General features: G+C 39.9%; 1 protein-coding gene across 16 annotated transcripts in view; it reads left to right on the top strand.

The window, feature by feature from the left end:
* The window catches only part of LOC130929609 (band 4.1-like protein 3), an 80,144-nt gene that overhangs the window by 41,349 nt on the left and 17,610 nt on the right, over window positions 1-21,185 (top strand). For 7 of the 16 annotated variants that reach the window (XM_057856910.1, XM_057856909.1, XM_057856903.1 and 4 more), the window contains exons 4-16: window positions 3,538-3,642; window positions 3,734-3,776; window positions 3,903-3,978; window positions 4,105-4,323; window positions 5,999-6,086; window positions 9,194-9,238; window positions 9,558-9,710; window positions 9,787-9,884; window positions 11,176-11,351; window positions 13,167-13,357; window positions 13,662-14,246; window positions 15,558-15,614; window positions 18,768-18,803. In XM_057856910.1, the coding sequence (XP_057712893.1) occupies window positions 3,538-3,642; window positions 3,734-3,776; window positions 3,903-3,978; window positions 4,105-4,323; window positions 5,999-6,086; window positions 9,194-9,238; window positions 9,558-9,710; window positions 9,787-9,884; window positions 11,176-11,351; window positions 13,167-13,357; window positions 13,662-14,246; window positions 15,558-15,614; window positions 18,768-18,803 (1,872 nt within the window). Of the gene's footprint in view, window positions 1-3,537; window positions 3,643-3,733; window positions 3,777-3,902; window positions 3,979-4,104; window positions 4,324-5,998; window positions 6,087-9,193; window positions 9,239-9,557; window positions 9,711-9,786; window positions 9,885-11,175; window positions 11,352-13,166; window positions 13,358-13,661; window positions 14,247-15,557; window positions 15,615-18,767; window positions 18,804-19,046; window positions 19,113-21,185 lie in introns of all 16 variants that reach the window. The other 9 variants (XM_057856902.1, XM_057856905.1, XM_057856907.1 and 6 more) reach the window with 9 other exon arrangements.

The raw sequence follows: 21,185 nt of genomic DNA on the forward strand, positions 1-21,185 counted from the left end.
AAAAAAAAAATTCAACCGAAAATGCAATCTGATAATTACCGTAATTTCCCGAATATAAGGCGCACCCATGTATAATGCGCACCCAAAATGTACTTGTAAAATCTAGGGAAAATTATTGTACCCGTTTATAACACGCACCCTAATTGTAGCACCAATAAATGGAAGAATACAAGAAAACAGAGCTCGTGTACAGATACACAACTGTCATTTTACTGACTGGTGAGAAATAGCACAAGCATAGCACATTGGTAGTTCAAAACATTACCATAAACTGACAATATTTACGGTAATAATTTGATTTGACAACTTCTCCAATTTACCAGAATCTATAGAGAAAACAAAACAGATGTGACTTTTCTCTTCTTTTGATACGGTAAAATGAAAGTAAGAACGTAAGTCGAAAATCCGTGAGAGCTCATCGCTGTCAACACGACAGTAACAATAGGAACTATTGTTATTTGGGTTTCAGTTTCCCGAGGGAATGATATAGTTGACGGACACAGGAAGTGTGTATGCTTAGGTTTGTTATGGTCCGAGTTGCGGAGCTGCAATAAACGTCGATTCAAATGAGTTCAAGAAACTAAATTCTGTTCTTTATGAAGAGTGAAAAAAGCAGAATTTAACACAGACGAAATCATTCGGCCGATTAGAGTGAATATTACCGAAACAAAATGGTGACGTCATGTGCCATAATGGTCGGCAACGGGTCGCCGCATACGTTTCTTCAACACAACGTGGCCGTGTCAATAAAAAAAATCGGTTTATATATATATGTAATATATATATATTTCTGTCTCCATCCATGTACCCGTTTATAATGCGCACCATGATTTTACAAGTTGATTTTGGGGGAAAAAAGTGCGCGTTATATTTGGGAAATTACGGTATATACTTGATTTAGCCTCCAAATGTGCGCAACCGAAGAATTCGGCACCGCTGCCCCCTCAACCCCTCCCCTCTCTGAAGCCCCTGAGGGAGGAGGGGTTGAGGAGGTGGAGTTACACAACAGAAGCAGTTTGAGATAATGGCAGCGGTCACTGGCGTGGCTGGATTTTCGTAAAAAAAAAAAAAAAAAAAAAAAACGACGCTCTCGCCATCTGCAAAACATGCACTGCAGAAGTTTCACGAGGCGGAAAAAAGCGTCCTCATTCAGCCCAAAGCGGGTGGTAAACTCCATCTAATGCTAAACACCGGCACGAAACCGATAGTCGACAAGTAGCCGTCTTCTGACGGAGCCCGCCGCTCTGGCCAGTCCTTGCAGGGCGGGGCGGGTCTCTCGAGCGTTCCCCCACGCCGTGCGCCTCCATCCGGAGCGGAGCCAGGCTCCGAATATGCCGCGGCAAGTTGGCCGCGGCGGGTGGATATCCGTTACGAACGTAGCTGCCGCCACCAGTCCGGTTCCACTCATCAAGCCAGACACAGGCTTGGCGCGGGTGCCAATTTGGCGGCCAGACACACTGAAGGGCACAGGCAGGAGGAGATTTTTTTTTTTTTTACACAAGGATAAATTCATCCACGCTGCCGTTATTTTCAGCTTAACAAAACTCAGGCACACGCCGGGGATGCGAGCTACATCTCCGGCCTAATAATACTGCCGTGTATCAGCTGAGCTGTTGTGAAGCAAGTGTCGTGAGTGCCGCATATGTAAACAAATCACTGTACAATGGATACATGACATCTCCCTCTTTTGAGTTAATCATTTTCACAGTGTGCAACAAACATTAGCAATCACTTATCAAATTATTTAACTTACTTGTCTGCTCAGTTACAGTCGCAGTAGATAATCAAAACTTATTGGCACTCATTAACACTTCTCAATTTTAAAAATTGCTTTCAAATAATGTTTTGAACCATACCTATTCTTGAATAAAGAACATTTCTGACAAACACGTTTTTTTTTTTAGGATTAAGTATAATAATTTATTGCTTAAAATAAGGCTGTTAAGCTTATTTTCAGCTAGCTATTTTTCTTCCAAGAAATCTGAGTGAAATACACTTGAAGCGCTGGCAGATAATTTGACTTATTTCCAATAGATTCACACTTAAAATTGACTAGTTTTAAGGTGTACTGGACTGTCTCAGGAAATTAGAATATTGTGTATTCTAATTTCCTGAGACAGTCCTGTATATATACACAGGACTGTCTCAAAAAATTAGAATATTGTGTATTCTAATTTCCTGAGACAGTCCAGTATTTTTGCAGTGTAGTAATGTTACATATGCTAGGAATGGCTTACTTTCAAAGGCATTTTTGTGCAACTTAGGTATTTACTCTGTAAGTAATTGTTGCCAAAAGTTTACCATTACACGATGTCATACAATCTGCCATTATTTAGATGTTGAATTTACTAGTTTTTCACATTTGATGTTGAAAAAAGAGCAATAAATTATATTTTTGCACAGTAATATTTCCTCTTGTGTATACTTTAAAATTTTACATAAATATTTTCATAGAATTATCGGCTTGACATTATCGGTTATCGGTTGGAATGAGGAGAAAAATTATTGGTATCGGTTGAAAAATTCATTATCGTGCATCACTAGTTTCTGTATTTATTCACAACTTGAGATACTTCCTATTCAGTTTTATCACAGGCCTTCATACACTTACATCGATTCGTTTAAAATAGCATCACATTAGTAAATGTGGGACCAAAGTACAGTACATGTTTCTCCCAAACGTATTTTCAAAAATGGACATGACATAAGATTTACTTGGTTGTTTAATTTCAAACGTTATGAACAGGTTGGTGCTCCAGAGAGAACCAAATATTTGCTTACAATCCAATCTGCTATGATATTTCCCCCTTAGCACTTCTATAAGATTTTTCCATTGTTAATTCAGCTTTTGCCAGCCACTGTTTGTGCCAATTTTCTGCACAAGTAGTGCTATTTGTGTGGGTGTGGAGGGTATGCCAAAGCAGTAGGGGTTAAGGTTTGAGCAGTACTCTGGCAGCATCAACAGTCAGCATTTGTCTGACAAGGCTCTGATAATACTCTCACTCCGAGACATACTGGCAGGATTAACGCTCCCGCCAATTGTCTTCATGGCTTTCAGAGAGTCACATATGCACATTGCGCAGTTCTCCAGAGAGCTATATACTCAATGTGGTTATGACAGTAAGTGGTGTTAAGATAATGGCTCAACTGACTATTTGATTTAATGTAACGCAAGGAGCACACATTACACGATTTGAAAAACCCAGCATATATTGATGAAATGAACTTAGCATGAGAGCATGAGTTTTTTTTTTATTGGATCAGCATTAGTATGTTGCATATCAAGACTGACCTGTGACAGGTAGCAAAATCCAAAGGGCATTCAGATGGCAGGATACAGGTAGCAAAATCCAAAGAGCATTCAGATGGCAGGATACAGGTAGCAAAATCCAAAGGGCATTCAGATGGCAGGATACAGGTAGCAAAACCAAAGGGCATTCAGATGGCAGGATAATACAAAGAGGGACCAGAATCAGTAGAAGTTAAAATAGACAAAGATGTGGTGCTAGCTTTTAAGCCTTCATTCTTTCCTCACAGAAACGTGTTAAGGGCCAGGTTCTCTTCGATAAAGTGTGTGATCACCTCAATCTGTTGGAGAAGGACTACTTTGGCATTACATACAGAGATGTGGAAAAACAGAAGGTAATGCATTTCAGAATCACGATTAATGTTACAGAAATGTGATGGTTAATTTAAAGATTAAATATTCTTATTACTATTTTGTCTTTGGCAGAATTGGCTGGATCCTACCAAGGACCTGAAAAAGCAGATCAGAAGTATGTGTCTTTACTCTAATATAGATATCCTAATATAATTCTCATGCAATTCTTTTTAATGATTTTACTCTCAAAACAAACAAAGACTGTAAATTGATTGATTGATTACTTCCCTTTGCTTCCCAGCTGGCCCCTGGAACTTTGCATTTAATGTCAAGTTCTACCCTCCCGATCCTTCCCAACTAACCGAGGATATCACAAGGTGAGTTTGCTTTTAGGGGGTTTAGGGGTTAGGGGGTTATTTGATCATTACTTGCCAAACATAAGAACTCCACCTAATTAAAAGACAGCACAAACTATTCCAACCCCTTCTCCTCCGTCATTGTAGGTATTACCTGTGCCTGCAGCTCCGAGATGATGTGGTTTCGGGCCGCCTCCCCTGTTCATTCGCCACCCACACCGTTCTGGGCTCATACACTGTGCAGTCAGAGTTGGGTGACTACGACCCAGATGAGCTGGGAAGCGACTACATCAGCGAGCTACGCTTCGCACCCAACCAAACCAAAGAGCTGGAAGAGAAAGTCATGGAGCTCCACAAGACCTATAAGTAAGTAGTGTGAGCTGGGTGACAGGTTTCAGTCATTATTTACTCAAATGGTACCCACATAAATGAGAAGTTGACCTACACTAAATTGACAACATTTTTTTTGTACACCATTCGGTAGCTGAAATGATGTCATTACCACAAATCGCACTGCCTTTGTAGCACATTCGGCATCTGTAAACATGAGATTCACAGTAAGGTTAAATAGAGATAGTGACTGTAACTTTAAGCAAAACAATCTGAGGTTCGCAAACAAAAAGAGCTTTTTGCTTGGCTTCCTACTTGAATTGAACAATGTTTTTTTTTTTTTGTTTTGTTTTTTTTTTTTCAAACAAAAAGAGCTTTTTGCTTGGCTTCCTACTTGAATTGAACAATGTTTTTTTTTTTTTCTTCGCTTAATGATAAACTGCTCTAGTGCTGCAACGAGTAATCAATTAACTCGAGTATTCGATTAGAAAAAAACGAATTAAATTTTGTTGCTTTGAGTATTCGTTTATTTAAAGTGGCGTTGTAATGGTTTATTTTGAAAGTGTTTGCATTTAGTTTTATTGATTAGGGTGGATACACTGCCCTCTGGTCTGCCTCTTTTCACATGGCTGAATCCAACTGCTTCCTGTTATGACCAACGTAAGCTAAGTTTTTGTTTGAGCTAATGTTTTTTTAATGCATTCACAATTTAGTTTATAGGTATATTTAGTCGTTTTTTGTGGAATATGTGTCTGAACCATTTGTTAAGAGCATTGTAAAAAAACAAAACTTTAGCATTTGATAGCATTTAAGCTAGCTGACTTTTTCTATGTAAGTTAGTCAATTGTTCTTTTGTTGTACATAGATCGTTTTTAAAAAAAATATATCGTACCGTTTGAGGCTCAGCTCAGGTATTTTCATTTTTCATTTTCCTTATCCAATTACTCGATTATTCGAACTAACTAGTCCATCGATTAATCGACTACTAAAATATTCGTTAGCTGCAGCCTTAAATTGCTCATAATATTATCAACATTGTTCTGTATCAGGACCTGCAGAGTATGTACCATATTTCCTCAAATAGTGGCTCGCTATAAGAAATGTATGCAGCACCTATTCATCATTTTAATTGATAATGCATTTCTATGAAAAAGGCTTCCCCTCAAACCGCTTACCCCTAATACTCTGAATAGCTGGCTCTCAGTTGAGTAAATAAACGGCTCGCGCCAAAGTATAATGAAATACAGTAATAGGTTATTGCTATGAAAGTTTATAGCAACTGGAACAATTCAAGTTAATGCTATTTTTTTTTGTTAGCATTTTCTGTGGTAGTGCTTGGGAAGGCAACACGTCTTCCTGAAAATTGGATTTGTCTGTCCCCATCTCCATCTGTTGTGTGTCTGAGCGTCATATTCTCTCTGCATTGCAACGATTTGTGAGTAATTTGATGCAGTTGAGCGTGCAGCGACGCAGTCAGTGTGAGGCTCTCACTAAAGGCCGTCATTGCTAAAAATGGATGCACTCACAGCTACTTGGTGGGGATTCAGCTGTAAACAACCATGAACACAAGAGAAAATTGATTCACTTTGCATTTTTTTCTCTATGACTAAATTTAGTCTGCTTCCTGTTGAAATTGATTCCATTCTGTAGTGTCTTGTTTTCACAGTCCTTTCCTCAATGTACCTCTTGTCTTGTGTTGTCATCCAATCAGGGGGATGACGCCGGCCGAAGCAGAAATACATTTCTTGGAAAATGCAAAGAAGCTGTCCATGTACGGTGTGGATCTCCACCACGCCAAGGTAACCAAACGACTTCGGTTTATATTTTTTTGTTTGCTATCTGACTCTGCATAGGAGGGGCTCTTTCATTCTTTTATTTACTCTAATGCATTTAAAAAAAAATAAATAAATGTAGCTACCGGTAATATATTACAATTACTGTAAAGTGAACCACTTTGAAGATGGATTTTCAAGAAACAGGGAAGACTGCATCGGAAAAAGTTTTAATCATAAACAATGACGCTCGCATTATGTGTAATTGACCTAATGGTGGTTCAATTTACATCTTTGTCATATTACCCTTCAAAAAAATATGTGGTAAAAATACAGAATTTTTTTTAAGGTTTCCTGGAAACTTCCTAATTGAAGTAAAGATAATCAATGAAAACAACTTTGTAAGTATAGTGGACGATCACTTGTCACTTATATACAGTGGTACCTCTACATACGTAATTTGTTCCAGGACCTTGTTTGTTAGTTGAAATCGTCGTATGTCGAGCAGATTTTCCAATAAGACTACATTATAATTCCATTCATTCTTGCCACAGCCCGAAATCCTACACTAAATCCATAATAAATATTGCTGTTTCTATTGCAAATAGCAATGGCGTACCGCAAGCAACACGTCACTTCCGCTCATTAATATTCATGACATTAGCTACTGTTGCTAAGTAAGGACAAGCCACCGTTTGTCCCTAATAGGAAATGAATGGAAATCGTGTACGAAGGAGATGTTTACAGAGTTAAACCTACCAATTCTCTCCGAAAATGATGTGCCTGGTGCCAAATTCACTGGCAAAGATGTGGAAGAACATAACAATGTTGAGTTAAAGAGATGGCTTTAGTGTCGAAGGCTGAAAAAGACCAAAAAAAACGAGCCGACCTAAGCATAGCTTTAGCTTTTTTATCGACGCGACTGACAATGACATTCTCCTGTTTCAACAAGCTATCCTTTACCATCAGGCCTGTCTTTCTTATATATCCTCTGGTTGTCCTACGTCTCTTACCGTTCTTGGGGGTAATTTAGTTGGCTTTGTGTAGCGATCGCAAATGCTACTCAGTGACAGCCAACGAACACTTTTAATTTAATTTATTTACACTTCCCCCTTACTAAAGTTGTTTTTTTATATATATAACAGAAACGGTAACAGTGGCAGTCAGATACCATTCTAATTCTTTTCAGGTCATTCATTGTCAGACAGAAGCAGTACGGCACAACGTTTCGCTAAAAAAATAAGTTAAAAATATAAAAATGGCTTACCTCTTTGTCCTCTGAAAGACCATGCCAACCCAACATAATGTTTACTGCATATGAAACGTGAATGGATTCGCCGAGCTGGTGTTAAAGTCCGCGCAAGTTTTTTTTCCTCTCGAGTTTTTGGTTTCCGGAAACGTATGAAGAAAACATCCTTCATGTGTCGTAATGTCTAGAGTCGTTTCTACAAGTTCCAAAAAAGCAATGCGTGATCGGCATGTTCGTTTTTGAAAGATTACCGGTGAAAAGTTGCACTTTTTACGTTGGGTCTATGCGAGGGTGGGTCTGTAATGTCCCACTTCGGCTTTACTTCCACTTTACGATGCGACGTCACGGTCTAAAAATAGCCTACGTGCGGTACGCCATTGCACAGAGCATAAAAAATACCTAACAATCGGGATAATAGTACAGTAAGATAATAATAATTCCTGTAATAATGTAACGAATCAGGTTCTACTGTTGCGGACGTGTTTTGCGTGCTGTACCTGAACGCACCGCGTGGCTGACGTAACAGTAAGATAGGTGCGGTAGAGATTTTACTTTTTCTTTTAATGTTCTGTTGTTGCTGGCCCCAACTGCGGTAGACAGTGAGCGTTTTGTGTTGCACAAGTTTGATGCACAAGGCAATGTTACCACAATAATAATTGTCACCTCAACTTATAAAGACTGGCGAATGTTGGTCGGAATAGGACCATCGAGATGGTAGACATTCTACGGCCGTATCGTCGAGGATATTGTCGTGAACGTGCACACCACGCTCATATTTTTCTATCATTTCCATCTTCATTTCAATGGTAAGTGTCACCTTTTTCCTTTTTTTCACCACCTGCACTAAGATTCTTGGAACCCATATTGATTTCTAACAAGAAAATCCGCCGTGTGTCCGTCTTTCGGGAAAACAAAGAAACTGCGACGCTGTCAGAAATCGTATGTCGAGTATGTCGTCGGGTGTAGAAACAACTGGCGAGTCAAATTTTACGTCAGATCATGTGTCGAAGTAATCGTATGTCGAGGTACCACTGTATTTGAATTAATTTCAAAGACTTCCTGGTTTCGTTCGTGATTCAAATGGAACAAGCAATTAATATTTAATATCAATGTGTAAAAAAAAGCATTTCAGAATTGAGTTTCAATGTTACCCTGTCTGTACGCAATTTTCTACGGTACTTTGATAGTCATTAAAAATTAGCTTGTTCCGTGTTTTGATAGGGTACTGTTTTGGTGCATTTTGGTGCAATGGAACTAATTACTGTATGCTGATTTAAGGGGAAAAGTATTTAAACATGACTTTAGCCTGTAAAGTACAGTAGTGTTTGGCTGTATCAAATGGCAATTCGAAATCTCTTGGGAGCGGCGGCATTTACCGAATTTTTTTTTTTCTAATTCATAGCAAGGCTCTGAGTTACTTTAATTGCTTTTAGTTAATGTTTCATTTTGGGGCAATTTGAAGGTTTTTTTGTGTCCTAAACGGATTACTATTTAATCTATTTGAGATTATGTATTCGATTCTCACTATCAGCAGTCATGTTTGCCACTGCGATGCCTCACTTCCACCACCACCGATGCTACACATGCTCACTCATCATTACACCACTATTTCTCTGCCTTGCAAAGAGGACCAGTTGACATCTTTGAATCAACTCCATTAGTCACACATGCTCCATTCATCATAAACATGCATCTGTTATCAACAGTCAAAGTGCAAATCAGGAAGAGATTGCATTCGTGGATTTATATCAGATGTTAGCCTTGACGGGACGGATCAAGTGTCATTGCTTGCTGTCCATTATTATCCTGTTGATAAATGATAAGAAGTCATACATCATATGAGACCAGCCTCCCTCTTTTGTCTCCTCTTTTATTGAATGCAAAGTTGGTAGGGCATCTCTATCAAGGCTTGGCTCGCACTGAGGGGGAGGTAAGCGGCTGCTTATTGTGTGTACTGTACGTGTGTGCAGTTTACACATGTGCATGTGGTTGAACCCACTTTTCAATACCCTCGTGAGACTTCCCGCTTTGGATCGGCTCTCAACTTGCAAATTGCTTCCACCTGAGAGCGTAATGTCATCCGCCATTCTTGCTTAGGCGCCCTTCCAGTCCTATATACATTGAGGTAGCAGAACCATTTGCTTGACTCCACTCGCCACCTGCCTGCTTCACCCCGATAAGAGTCAGTGCTTTCCTACACAGTGTGGGCTTGTGTGCAGTTTATCATCCCCCGGCGTGTTTGTTCTCAGGACTCAGAGGGTGTGGAAATCATGTTGGGAGTGTGTGCCAGTGGTCTCCTGATCTACAGGGACAGGTTGCGCATCAATCGGTTTGCCTGGCCTAAAATCCTCAAGATCTCCTATAAGAGGAACAATTTCTACATTAAAATCCGCCCCGGCGAGGTAAATTACTGTTCGAAACACTTAAGTACAGATCTGGTGTTCGTTTTAGCCAATTTAATACTTTTTTTGTCTCAAGTTTGAACAGTTTGAAAGCACCATCGGCTTCAAGCTTCCCAACCACCGTGCTGCCAAACGGCTGTGGAAGGTATGCGTCGAACACCATACCTTCTTCAGGTAAGACTTGCAAGCAATTAGCTTTGCTTTGCTTTGATACATTGTTACGACAATGTTAACATACTCATTGTTTGCGTTGCCAACCGTCCCTTGAAAAATGGAATCGTCCTGTATTCAACAAAAAGTAGATGTCCCGTATTAAGCTTACAAGGGATGCGCTTTGTCTCGTATTATCATGAGAATCAAAAATAGTGTTTTATTTGTGGAACAAAAAAATACTGGTATGGGGCTTTTCAAGAACATGGAGGGGAACGCATTCCCCCGCCTCTCCTGCTTTCTGACCAATGATCTGATAGAACAATGACAATCCTGATCATCTCATTGGTCAAGGAAGAACTGTCTTATGCCATGAGAAAAACAAAAGACAAGAGATAAGAGGTTTAAGTGAAGCGCAAGTAAAAAGCATGTTCAAAACGATGATAATTTTCTTCTGTGTACTTTATTTTCACTGTGTTCTATTGTTGTGTTCTGTCAATTTTGTTTGCATTTCCTCATTACATTTGTCGTGATGATTTGCGAAACTTATTACTGATGGGAATTTGAGTTTTGAACGCACCAGAATTGTTTTAAAAAAAAAAAAAAAAAAAAAAACTTTAAATTTACCGCAGCAATAACGTTTGCACATTTCAAATAAGTATTTCAAAAAAAAAAAAATACTTTGTTGATAATTCTTATTTTTCATGTGCCTATATCACTCAAACAACTACCTAATTCAGTTTTGAGTAAAATTATTATAATAAAAATCACTTCTCACATACAAAAAAAAAATTGAAGGGTGAGGTGTCCCTTATTATTTTTTTCAGGGAGTTGGCAACCGTACACATGGTAGCTATCCCACTAGTTATGCAGGAAGCTAATGTAGCACTGTATATCTGCACTCAGTGCTACTTTTTTGTCAAACATCATTCATGAAAAGTTTGTCAGTATCAGCTACAGTTCCCACTTCAAGCCAGCGGGGAACGGACAATGGCAGGAACTTGACATCTACTGAAATGAAACCGAACGACTCAAATGTATGACACCAGTCTAACGATGTCCATATCAGTCTTTTTGCTCTCAAATGGGCTTTTGTTATTGAAGTACTTGGTCATTTAACTTGAACCTTTTTCCCCCTAAAAACATAAGTCAAATATATAGGAATTAATGGAAAGTTAATCCAAATATATTTTGCCACGTAGCGTCATTTTGAATAAGAATTACCATCTGACAGAAGTGATTGTAGTCAATATGTTGCTAAATACATGCTTTCAATTTCCTGCTTTTAACTTGTAACGTTTGTAATCTTTGACAGGCTCGTGTCCCCTGAAGCGCCCCCAAAGAAGTTCCTCACCCTCGGCTCCAAGTTCCGTTACAGCGGCAGGACACAGGCTCAAACTCGCAGAGCTAGCTCGCAGATCATTCGACCTGCGCCCTTTTTTGAGCGCTCTGCCAGCAAACGTTACAATATGTCACGTAGCTTGGATGGGGGTAAGGTCATCACGTGTGACTTGTGGATAATCATCTTTCTCATAAACATTTGTCCACACGCAGTTACAAAAAAATTACAATTCCGCACTTTTGCCATACCTATATGTATATGTGTGTGTGTATATAGTGTATATACATATACAGTATATATATACACACACACATATCTTTCATGTAGTTCAAATTTGGTTGCAGACAGTTTTTCTTGGGAAAGCTTTTTCCAAGTACCTGTGGAAATTAATTTACAACCCTAAATTACCCTCAAATAGCCACTTTAAACTGCAATGTAGACTTACTGTCTTTTCAAGAATGTTTTATTTGTTTCTTTGTGGTTCTGACGAACAAATTTCATATTGCTATTTCATTGTGCATATAAAATCTGGTGAGTTTTTTGCCTTGTGGTTTACAGTATGATGATATGATATTCTCAATTTTGCATCACTCATTTATTTCACTTGGTTGAAATTTGGTGGTAGGTGGTGGTTTGGCCTTCCTTAAAAATGTTTTTGGGGGACCCCTGGAAATTTGGACCAAAAATATCTAAAGATAGCAACTTAGAATATAAATTGCAGATTTTCTCTGGGTCATCAACCTTGGTGCCTTAACCCCATTCACACACCCAAAAAAATCTGCATGAAGTTTGTTATAGAAGATCACTAGTAATGTCCATAAAATAGTTGTTTTAAAGCATATACTCTATACAGGGTGTCCCAAAATAATGTATACACTCTTTGACTTTAAATAGCTATTTTTTTTTCCTATTTCAGATTTGATTTTGGAGTAAGAATGGCAGATACTGGGCTGACATTCGAGCAAAAAAAAAAAAAAAGTCTGAAAACATTCTGGAAATGTGAAAATAGAGCTGAAATGGCAAGACACTTTACGCGTGAGTTCCACAGAGATGCCCCAACCTGCGTCACCATTTCACGAATCGTAGATAACTTTGAGAATCATGGGACCATCCAGTGCATGAGAAAAACATTCAAGACGAAAAAGAACATCAACAAGCCCAACTAAAGAGCAACATGTTATTGCTAATGTTCAGAATTCCCCACGGAAATCTGTTTGTCAAATGCCAAGTGAAACAGGCATCCCAAAATCAGCATCCATCACATTTTGAAACGTGTGCAATGGAAAAGTTTTATTCCAGCACTAGTTCACGCTATCAACGAAGATGACTCTGATCCAGGGATTGAATTCTGCGAGTAGTACCGTGCACCATGTGCAGACGATAACACGTTTTCACTGAAAATTATCTGGAGTGACGAAGCCACATTTAAATTGAATGGCTCAATAAATCGCCATAACAGCTGTTACTGGGCACAAAAAAATCCTCATCTTACAGTAGAACGTCACTTGAATTTGCCTGGAGTCACTGCCTGGTGCGGACTTTCAGGCAAGGGACTGATTGGACCATTTTTTTCCAAAGGCACAATGACTGGGTTGAATTATCTCGTGTTGGGGCATCTCTTTGGAACTGACGCATTAAGCGTCATGCCACTTCAGTTTTATTTTCACATTTCCAGAACAAACTTTCTTGCTCGGACATAAGCCCAGTATCTGCCATTCTTACTCCAAAATGAAATCTGAAATAGAAAAAAATATTATTGGCTATTTAAAGTCAAAGAGTGTATACATTATTTTGGGACACCCAGTATATATTTTACCTTGTTTGTGTGTGTAATCATAATAAACCATAATAAACTCATGTATCTGTTGCTGAACGTTTGACTATTCTACTGCAGGACTGTCTCCATGTTAATAATAAAATGTCTCAAATAGTTGCTAATCTGTCTTTATCCTCCGGTGTTTTAGCACCAATCACAGAGAACCACGAGACCCTGATGAATGACAACGATGGAGCAGCCAATTCCAGAGGCGGCATAATTACAACGGTGACCACGGAAAAAAAGGCTGAGGAAGAGAAAGCGGAGCAGGAAGATGCCCGTGCAGACACGACAGAAGCGGCCGCTGGCACCACACCGACACTCAAACAAGAAGCAAAGGTAAACAGTCACCAAGAAGCCGGCTTGGTTTAGGTTGTATGGTGCTATTTCTAATTAACCGAAATGAAATCGTCTTTTGGTTTTTAAGATTTTCTTGTGGCTGATGAAAATTTTCCACTTGCTTTTAGTTTAGACCTTGCTTTCCATCTTCTGTGTGCTTTACTAATTTGCTTTTTCCCCCCTCTTGTCTTTCCTTTTTAACCCCACACTTTTACTCACGTATGCTCATGCATATTGGCCTCCTTACCCCATTGCCCCACTTACACACACGCACACATACGCACGAATTGTATCCCTCCATCAGCGCTCCCTCCGCGCGTTCACCACTAGCCCCCTCGGCTCTGAGCTCTCACTTCCCTCATCCCCCGTGTCATCAACAAAAGTTCGGCGGCGGCGCAAGGAGGACGCGCGCAAGCGGGCCTCCTCTGTGAGCCCAGTCAAGGACAGTGCCGGCCGTCTCCGCCAGCAGGCCCGCTCGGAGCGACAAGCGGCCCTGCTGGCGGAGCGGGCATTGCTGCTGTCGGCCCGTAAACAGCGGCTGGAGCAGAGCGGCAGGGCGCGCGGTGGCACGCTCTTCTCTTTCTCCCTGCACCTGCCTGACCTCTCAGCTATCCTAGACGAGGATGGCTACCTTAGTTTCCCTGACCTGTCGGAGATGCGCTTCCTGCCCGAGTGCGCACAGAACTTTGTGCCCATCAAGTCACCGTCGCTCATCCCCTGCTTCCTCTTCATCTTCTTCTTCCTGCTCTCTACCTCCTTCTCTGTGCCCTACGCCCTCACTCTCTCTTTCCCTCTGGCGCTGTGCCTCTGCTACCTGGAGCCCAAGGCAGCCTCGCTGACCACCTGCATAGCCCAGGGCTACCATGACCATGACAGTTCTGAGGAAGAGGTGTGTAAGCGTTGAACCCCTTTAACGCCTGTCCCGTATGGCGGTCTGCTGTCTCGCCAGTCCAGAGCCGACCTGGAGACTCGTGTTGTCCCAGTGTCTGTCCTACTTTCAAAACCTCACACTCTTCATCACTCATTTTCATTGTCATCTATGGAAGTCACCATTTTATGTTTGGCTAAATTAAACCACAGGGTTAGACGCTCATGGTAAACTATTTTTGGTTTAAAGGAGACATATTATGCTTTTCTTCCCGATTTAGAACAATTCCCAAGTTTCTTAAACTATTTTTCTGTCCTACTTTTTGTCAAAATACCTCAGGAATAAAGAAACGCACAATTTTACTAGCCTTACTGAAATTTGTATGATCAAGGCCAGGTACTGCTGTCATTACTAAACCGACCAGAAGAGGGCTCTTACTTGCAGAAATAAGACAGTAAAGATTTTTAGGATAAACACGTATAGTTTGCGATGGGAGTTTTATCAGATGCGTATTTGTTAGTCTCTGGTAAAAGAATTCTACCATCCTTTTATATTCGATCTCATCTCAAGTGTACAAATTAACTGATGGAGGCAACATCGCAGTATTAAGTAAATTGGGATGGTTGAATATTGGTCTCGCTTTCAGGCAGTCAGATTAATGGGTAATTTCATGCTTGATGGGGAGGCAGACACTCCAGAGCCCAGACTATTTGTATACAAGCAATTAAAAGATCACGTTTCCATAATATGTCCCCTTTAAATGTCCTGTGTTTAGTTTCTAATCCCCAACTAAGTCCCATATAAACACACAGCTTTTTGCCTAACATGCCTCTATGTCATTGCTCTTATCCATGACTCCATTCAATAGAGACTGCATGAGAACACTTTTCATTAGGCTTGACTCTCTGCATTGCTCCGCATTGGAATTGTAATCCCCAAACGTGAGCAGTGCCAAGATATGAGCAAGCCTTTGGCTCTTACATGAGCCGTGTGATGTAATGCAGAGATGTATCAAATATGCATGGAGAGGAGAGCCTGGAAGTCAGGTTGCAAATTCAGCCGCAAAAAATGACTGACTAAAGGTTTTAACTTCCTCTGAATCTGTTTTGCTTGCTACTATATTGCTTTTATTTCCGTTCCTTTATTTGCTGTTTTCCGAATCTTCTCTCAAGCGTTTGTCCGACTCGAAAAACAACCTGTGCATTTCCATTTTTTTTCTCATCTGTCGTGAAAAGTGATGTGTATTGTTTACAAGCTTTTTACAAAGTTGGGGTGTTGTCTTCTTTGTACTCCTTCTTGCCTCTCGGAATGCTTTCCGTGGCTTTGACAAAGCAGACTGACAGCGAACAAACTGACTTTGCTTTTGACGGAGATGTGACAGCTACTGAGGTTTGTATATCCGGGGAGACACTACACTTTTAAGTAGTGTTGCACCGATACTAGGATCAGAAGGGGCCTCAGCATGGCATTAAAGTGCGTACGACAGGAGGAAAAAAAGTCTTAAATAGCATTATTATGTGAATTAGAATTATATTTTGAGACGATTCGACTATATACAACAATTTAGCAAAGCGCAGATGACCGGTTAGCCATGCCTACCATTATAGGGCTCTAGCATCCCCAACAGGTGGACGACGTCAGCGGGAGAATGGGCTCATTGGTTCTACTATTTAGCCCATTGAGGGGGAATTATTCAGAACAAGGAAAACGCGACCAAAAGAGCCGCAAAATGTCATTGTTTCAGTCTCTCCTCCAATATTTTTACAGGATATTCTTTTTATCCAAGTATTTTTTCCCCAATAGCTAAATAAATGGCCTGGTCATGACAAATAACAGTCTAGTGCTAAATGGAATATGAAATAATAAAATGCATTTATTCAGGACGACATGGCAAAATTACTCCATAATGGTCAAAACTGTTGACTTCACCTATACTGTCGCACCTCTCGAACAATATTTTATGCCACCAAAGTCGGGCTTATGTCATTTCCCTTCCCCGGCTTCGGAGAATGTAAACAAACCAAGAGGCATGACAGCTAGCCGACATGCTGACCCGAACCGAGTTATGTTTCAAAGTCTTCGAAGCGGAAAATTGTCATTGCCAATCGGCAACCCGCCCGGCGGCGAACAAGTTAGGGCTCATCGTTCCCCTGCTGAGGGCAGAAGGCTCGTTTGCAGGGAAGCAGCTGGACAATGACCGCCGGACAAAACGGCCGACGTCGGAGGAGCATGTAGCTGCCAAATGGTTAACACGAATATGGCAAAATAATGCTTTACTTCACGGCGAAGTCGTAAACAGCGAGAGACTCATAGGAGGCCGGCTGCAGCTGTTCTGCAGCTAACATGACGATATGTGTATGAGGAGAGCTTTTTACATGCCCATCCATAATCAAACGTAAGTAGTCCTTTATTTAAAGAAAGTTTGTAGTGTTTACTTTGTAATCGCTGTATTCGCGGTTATTTTTAACAAACAGTTGCTACTTCTGATTGGTTGGAAAATTTGACAGAACCCCGGGCACATGAAGAGGGCAATAAGCAGAGTATATATAGCGCTCTACCGGCGGGGGGATGTGCGACAAGCCGCCGGTCATCGGCCGAGGGGACAAGGAGCATGTCAGCCACAAAATGCAAGCCACTTACATATTAAAATTATCCCAGTAGTTGACATAATACAAAACACGATGTGTACTCACTTCCCCGTAAGTCCCATGATCCCGCAGTCGTAGGGCTTGTTTTGACCAATATCCACTGGTGAATGGGAAACTTTTGAAACCCCAAAAAGGCTGACACGCCTCTCCCTCGTATAGCAAGATTTTTCTGCAGCCGTTTGGCTGGCGTGATGCGAAAAATAAACGAATTAGTCCGCAAAATCAGCTGAATCCTTAGTCCTTCTCATACAACAGTACGGCTATATAGTGAAGAAGACTCCTTCTCCCAAACACGTCACAGAACCCTCTTCCTCAATGCAAGACCGAAGCCGGAAGTCTGTCATTTTCGTAGCGCGGGATTCAAAAAATTGAATAAACATATCGATCGCTTCTTCACACATCCAAGTGGTCCATTTCATTCAGGAGCATAAAATACCACGTGTATTATGAAATAAACATGCTTTTTCGTGTCACAGGCACTTTAAAATGTAGGTGTCGGTACCAGCTAGTACAAAAAAATAATCTGTAGATACTGTATGCGCAATATGTACTCTTCGCAATTTAGTTTCCAGCCGCCGGTTGCCCTTCCCAAGATGGCTGCCAGTTACGAACGCCGCTTGTCGCACTTCCTTCTGGCCACTGATTACAAACACTGGCGAAAAAGCAGAAGAAAAATAATGTTTGGGGTTTTTTTGTTTTGTTTTTTATGCTGAGGAGTTTTTACTCTGGCAAGTGTTGTTTAATGTGCTCATTTAGCAGTCATTTTGAAAGTATGGGCCTATACTTTAAATGGTGGGTAAATATATATAAACAGCAATACGAACATTGTCATTGAGATGAGCATCTATAAAGATGTTAGCTTTGTTTGAAGGAGGGAAAGCTTGGAAAAAGTAGGCTAGGGAAATTTTGTCTCTGCTAGCATAAGTGATTAGCACATGAGTTAAGCTAATCTACTAATGTCATATAATGGCACTCACTGTGGACTTCAAACTAGTAACAGGCTTGATATCCGATTGTAAAAACATTAAAAAAAAAAAACTTTTTTTTTTTAAAAACGAAAAAACATTTTGGCCATCGAGAGCATTTTAAGTCTCAAATTTTAAAGGAGTTCATTTATTGTCACCCATACCAGGTAACCATGATAGCAATTATTTTACATTCAAATGAGTACACTGTAATTTAGCACTAAACGGAGAAAAGTAATATTTTGTGTGTTTTCAAAAAACATGGTATTAGTACAGTATCAGTATACCAAACAGCCATGTAGCGAAATCGGTATTGGTATTTTTAAAAATGGTATCGGTGCAACACTGGTTGCATTATTACACATGCCTGTGTTAAGAAGACATGAGAATTTTGACAATGTCATTAATAAGTAAGTTTAGAAGTTCACAGCTATATTTACAGTAAAAATGCAACTTCGTTTATTGATTGACATTGCATTAGGCATCCAGTCCATTTGAACTGGGCGAGCTGGCAGCAAATGAACTTTTCTTCCATCCCAGTTCAAATGTGTTGGACGTTTCTCGTGACAAACTACCAGTTATTTACTTGTATATAAGTAACTCAGAAGAAAGATGAAAAAAGCCGCATGATTGGTTGTCTATCAGAGTCAATAGCACTGAAAGAGTTATTTCTCATAAGATTTTGAATTTGCACTGGGTTGTCTAAGTGTTTTTTCGTTGTGGCTTAATACTCCACTACACGAGGCCTCTTAACACTGTTTCTTTCTACCTGAAGTGCCACTGACACTGATTTCTCATTTCTGTCCTATACATTTCCACATCCCACATTTCTCAATTGGTCCACATTCTCCGCTCCTTGTCCCTGCATTTACCACCACCACTTCTCCCCCCCCTTTTGCTTGTGTCACAATTTCTTATCTTTCTGTCAGTCTGATGCGGACGAAGACTCGGAATTGCGCACTCAGGTACCCTGCGCCGTGTTAAGCCTTTGCTCGCGTCGCTGCTTGCTGCAATCACGCCACACACTTCACTGCCTGATTTAATGTTTTTCCCCTCTGTTTTACCTTCTTCTGTTGTCCAGTTGAATTCTCTTGTTTGCTAAATGGGAGAGGGAGTTCTTGTTTGCAGGTTTATCCATCCATGTTTAGTTGCGGTCATTCAGAAGCTCCCAGAGTTTGAAACCACTCTTGTTTGTTTCTCCACTGCAGTGTAGTGTCACTAGACGGGTAAAGGGAGAAAACGTTTTTGTCAAGCACAGTAATCTGATGCTGAAGGTCGGTAAGAAAATCGAAATAACTAACAGTACTGATTTAGCAGTGTTGTGTGCAGTGCCTTGGGTTTCATTTGTGGATTGTAGCATCTCAAGTTTCTCCTGTGAGCATTCAGAGATGAAACTACAGCAACTTAATCTGTTTATAACGCTAACAGGATTTGGGAGTGTTATGCCTGTTCTCTCTGACTAACTGCACGGGTTATATTTTTAAATGTAGTCCTGATTTAAATGCATAGGGTGTTGTTGGCTGCTTTTTGTCTCAATTATTAGAGTTACACCAATGCAGTACCTCCACTTGGAAGTGATACGATTGGTGAGCCAGTCGGTTTGTCAAATATGGTTAAAGAGGCTGGAAATTTGGTTCTGAAGCAAACCCAACAAAAGATCTGATTTCAGTTTGTTGTGACCATTAATATATAGTACGGCTCTCAAAATTAACGCGTTAACGGGCGGTAATTAATTTTTTAAATTAATCACGTTAAAATATTTAACGCAATTAACGAATGCACGGAACGACCCACTCAAGCATTGCCGCGAACAGACGACAATGGCGCCGTTTGAAGTATATTGAGAGCTAAAGGCAGAGACAAGCAAATGGAGTGGACGCAGGTGTTACCGGCACCCGCCAAGGGGGCCGCTGTTATTTTCAATGTGACCTGCTTGTCAGATTGAGCAGTGAGGAAGAAAGTGGTCGAGCGAGAGAGGGAGCGAGAGAATAGAGAAAGTGCGCAGTTAGCGCAGGCCCGAGTGCTGCGTTCCCCACATGCTTTTGTTTTGTTAATAAAAGTATTCATAAAAAGCCATCTAACGCCTCTCGGTATTTATATGTTCGCCGCCATTTCTCTCAGGAGGTAATCGGACGAACCGTGCCATCTGACGACAATGAGCCAACATGATTCATCGGTCCAATGGGGTCCATAGCACTACCAATTTTCTAGCAGGATGAATTGGTAACGCAAACACTTATTGGAGCCGCGCTATTTAATGGGTTACACAGTAGCATCTCCTCCACAATTGTTATAGCTATTGTGGCAAGCAACATGATCTTTTATTTAACACCATGTAGTGTACTCAACGCAGAGAAGATATATCCTTTGCAGCAACCACTGTGACTCGTGGTTGCTCAAATTCCCATCCTGCATTTGGGCAGTTAAGAACATTTAAATCGCTAAAGTATCATTTAGTGAAAGCACAACAAAAATAATATTCCTATCTCTCAAAAATAAAATAATGTTCATAAAAAGAAAAGCGCTCAATGCAAAGAGATCTGGCATTCCCAATCAAAGTAGCTATGCAAAATAATACGCTATTTAAACATTAAGTTTAGTGAAAAAAATACACTAGATGGCAATATTTAGTCACAATATACAAACTATCAAAATTACTATAACTTGTACTCACATTTATCTTTTATGAATTAAGTCTTTCTATCCGTGGATCCCTTTCACAGAAAGAATGTTAATGTTAATGCCGTCTTGTGGATTTATTGTTATAATAAACAAACACAGTACTTATGTATAGTATGTTGAATGTATATATCCGTCTTATCTTTCCATTCCAACAATAATTTACAGAAAAATATGGCATATTTTAGAGATGGTTTGAATTGCGATTAATTACGATTAATTAATTTTTAAGCTGTAATTAACTCGATTAAAAATTTTAATCGTTTGACAGCCCTAATATATACTAATACTTTTTTGTTATTTATTTTTGTGAAGAAACACAATTTAATTCTTAAACCCTTACAAAGGCCTGCAACATCAAGCAATTATCAGAGAATTCCAAAATTTGAAAAAATAAGGTGTTAATGGAAACTTTTTTTTCAAATTTGTAAAAAAAAAAATCAAAATATGTGTAATAAGCACACTAATATCTATAACCCTTTCTAGATCATTTTTCTCATGTGTTAACATTCATCCATCTTTTGGGGGGGGGGGTAAAAATTCTGAATTACTCTCAAAATCATGAAATTCTAGTGTATCAAATCTGATACATTTGGCAATAAAGGCTTAAATATTTTTCATAAAATGTTAACTTTATTCTCGTAATGTTTAACTTTAAAAAATTTATT

The sequence above is a fragment of the Corythoichthys intestinalis genome, chromosome 14 (assembly GCF_030265065.1).
Source record: "Corythoichthys intestinalis isolate RoL2023-P3 chromosome 14, ASM3026506v1, whole genome shotgun sequence".
NCBI lineage: Eukaryota > Metazoa > Chordata > Actinopteri > Syngnathiformes > Syngnathidae > Corythoichthys > Corythoichthys intestinalis.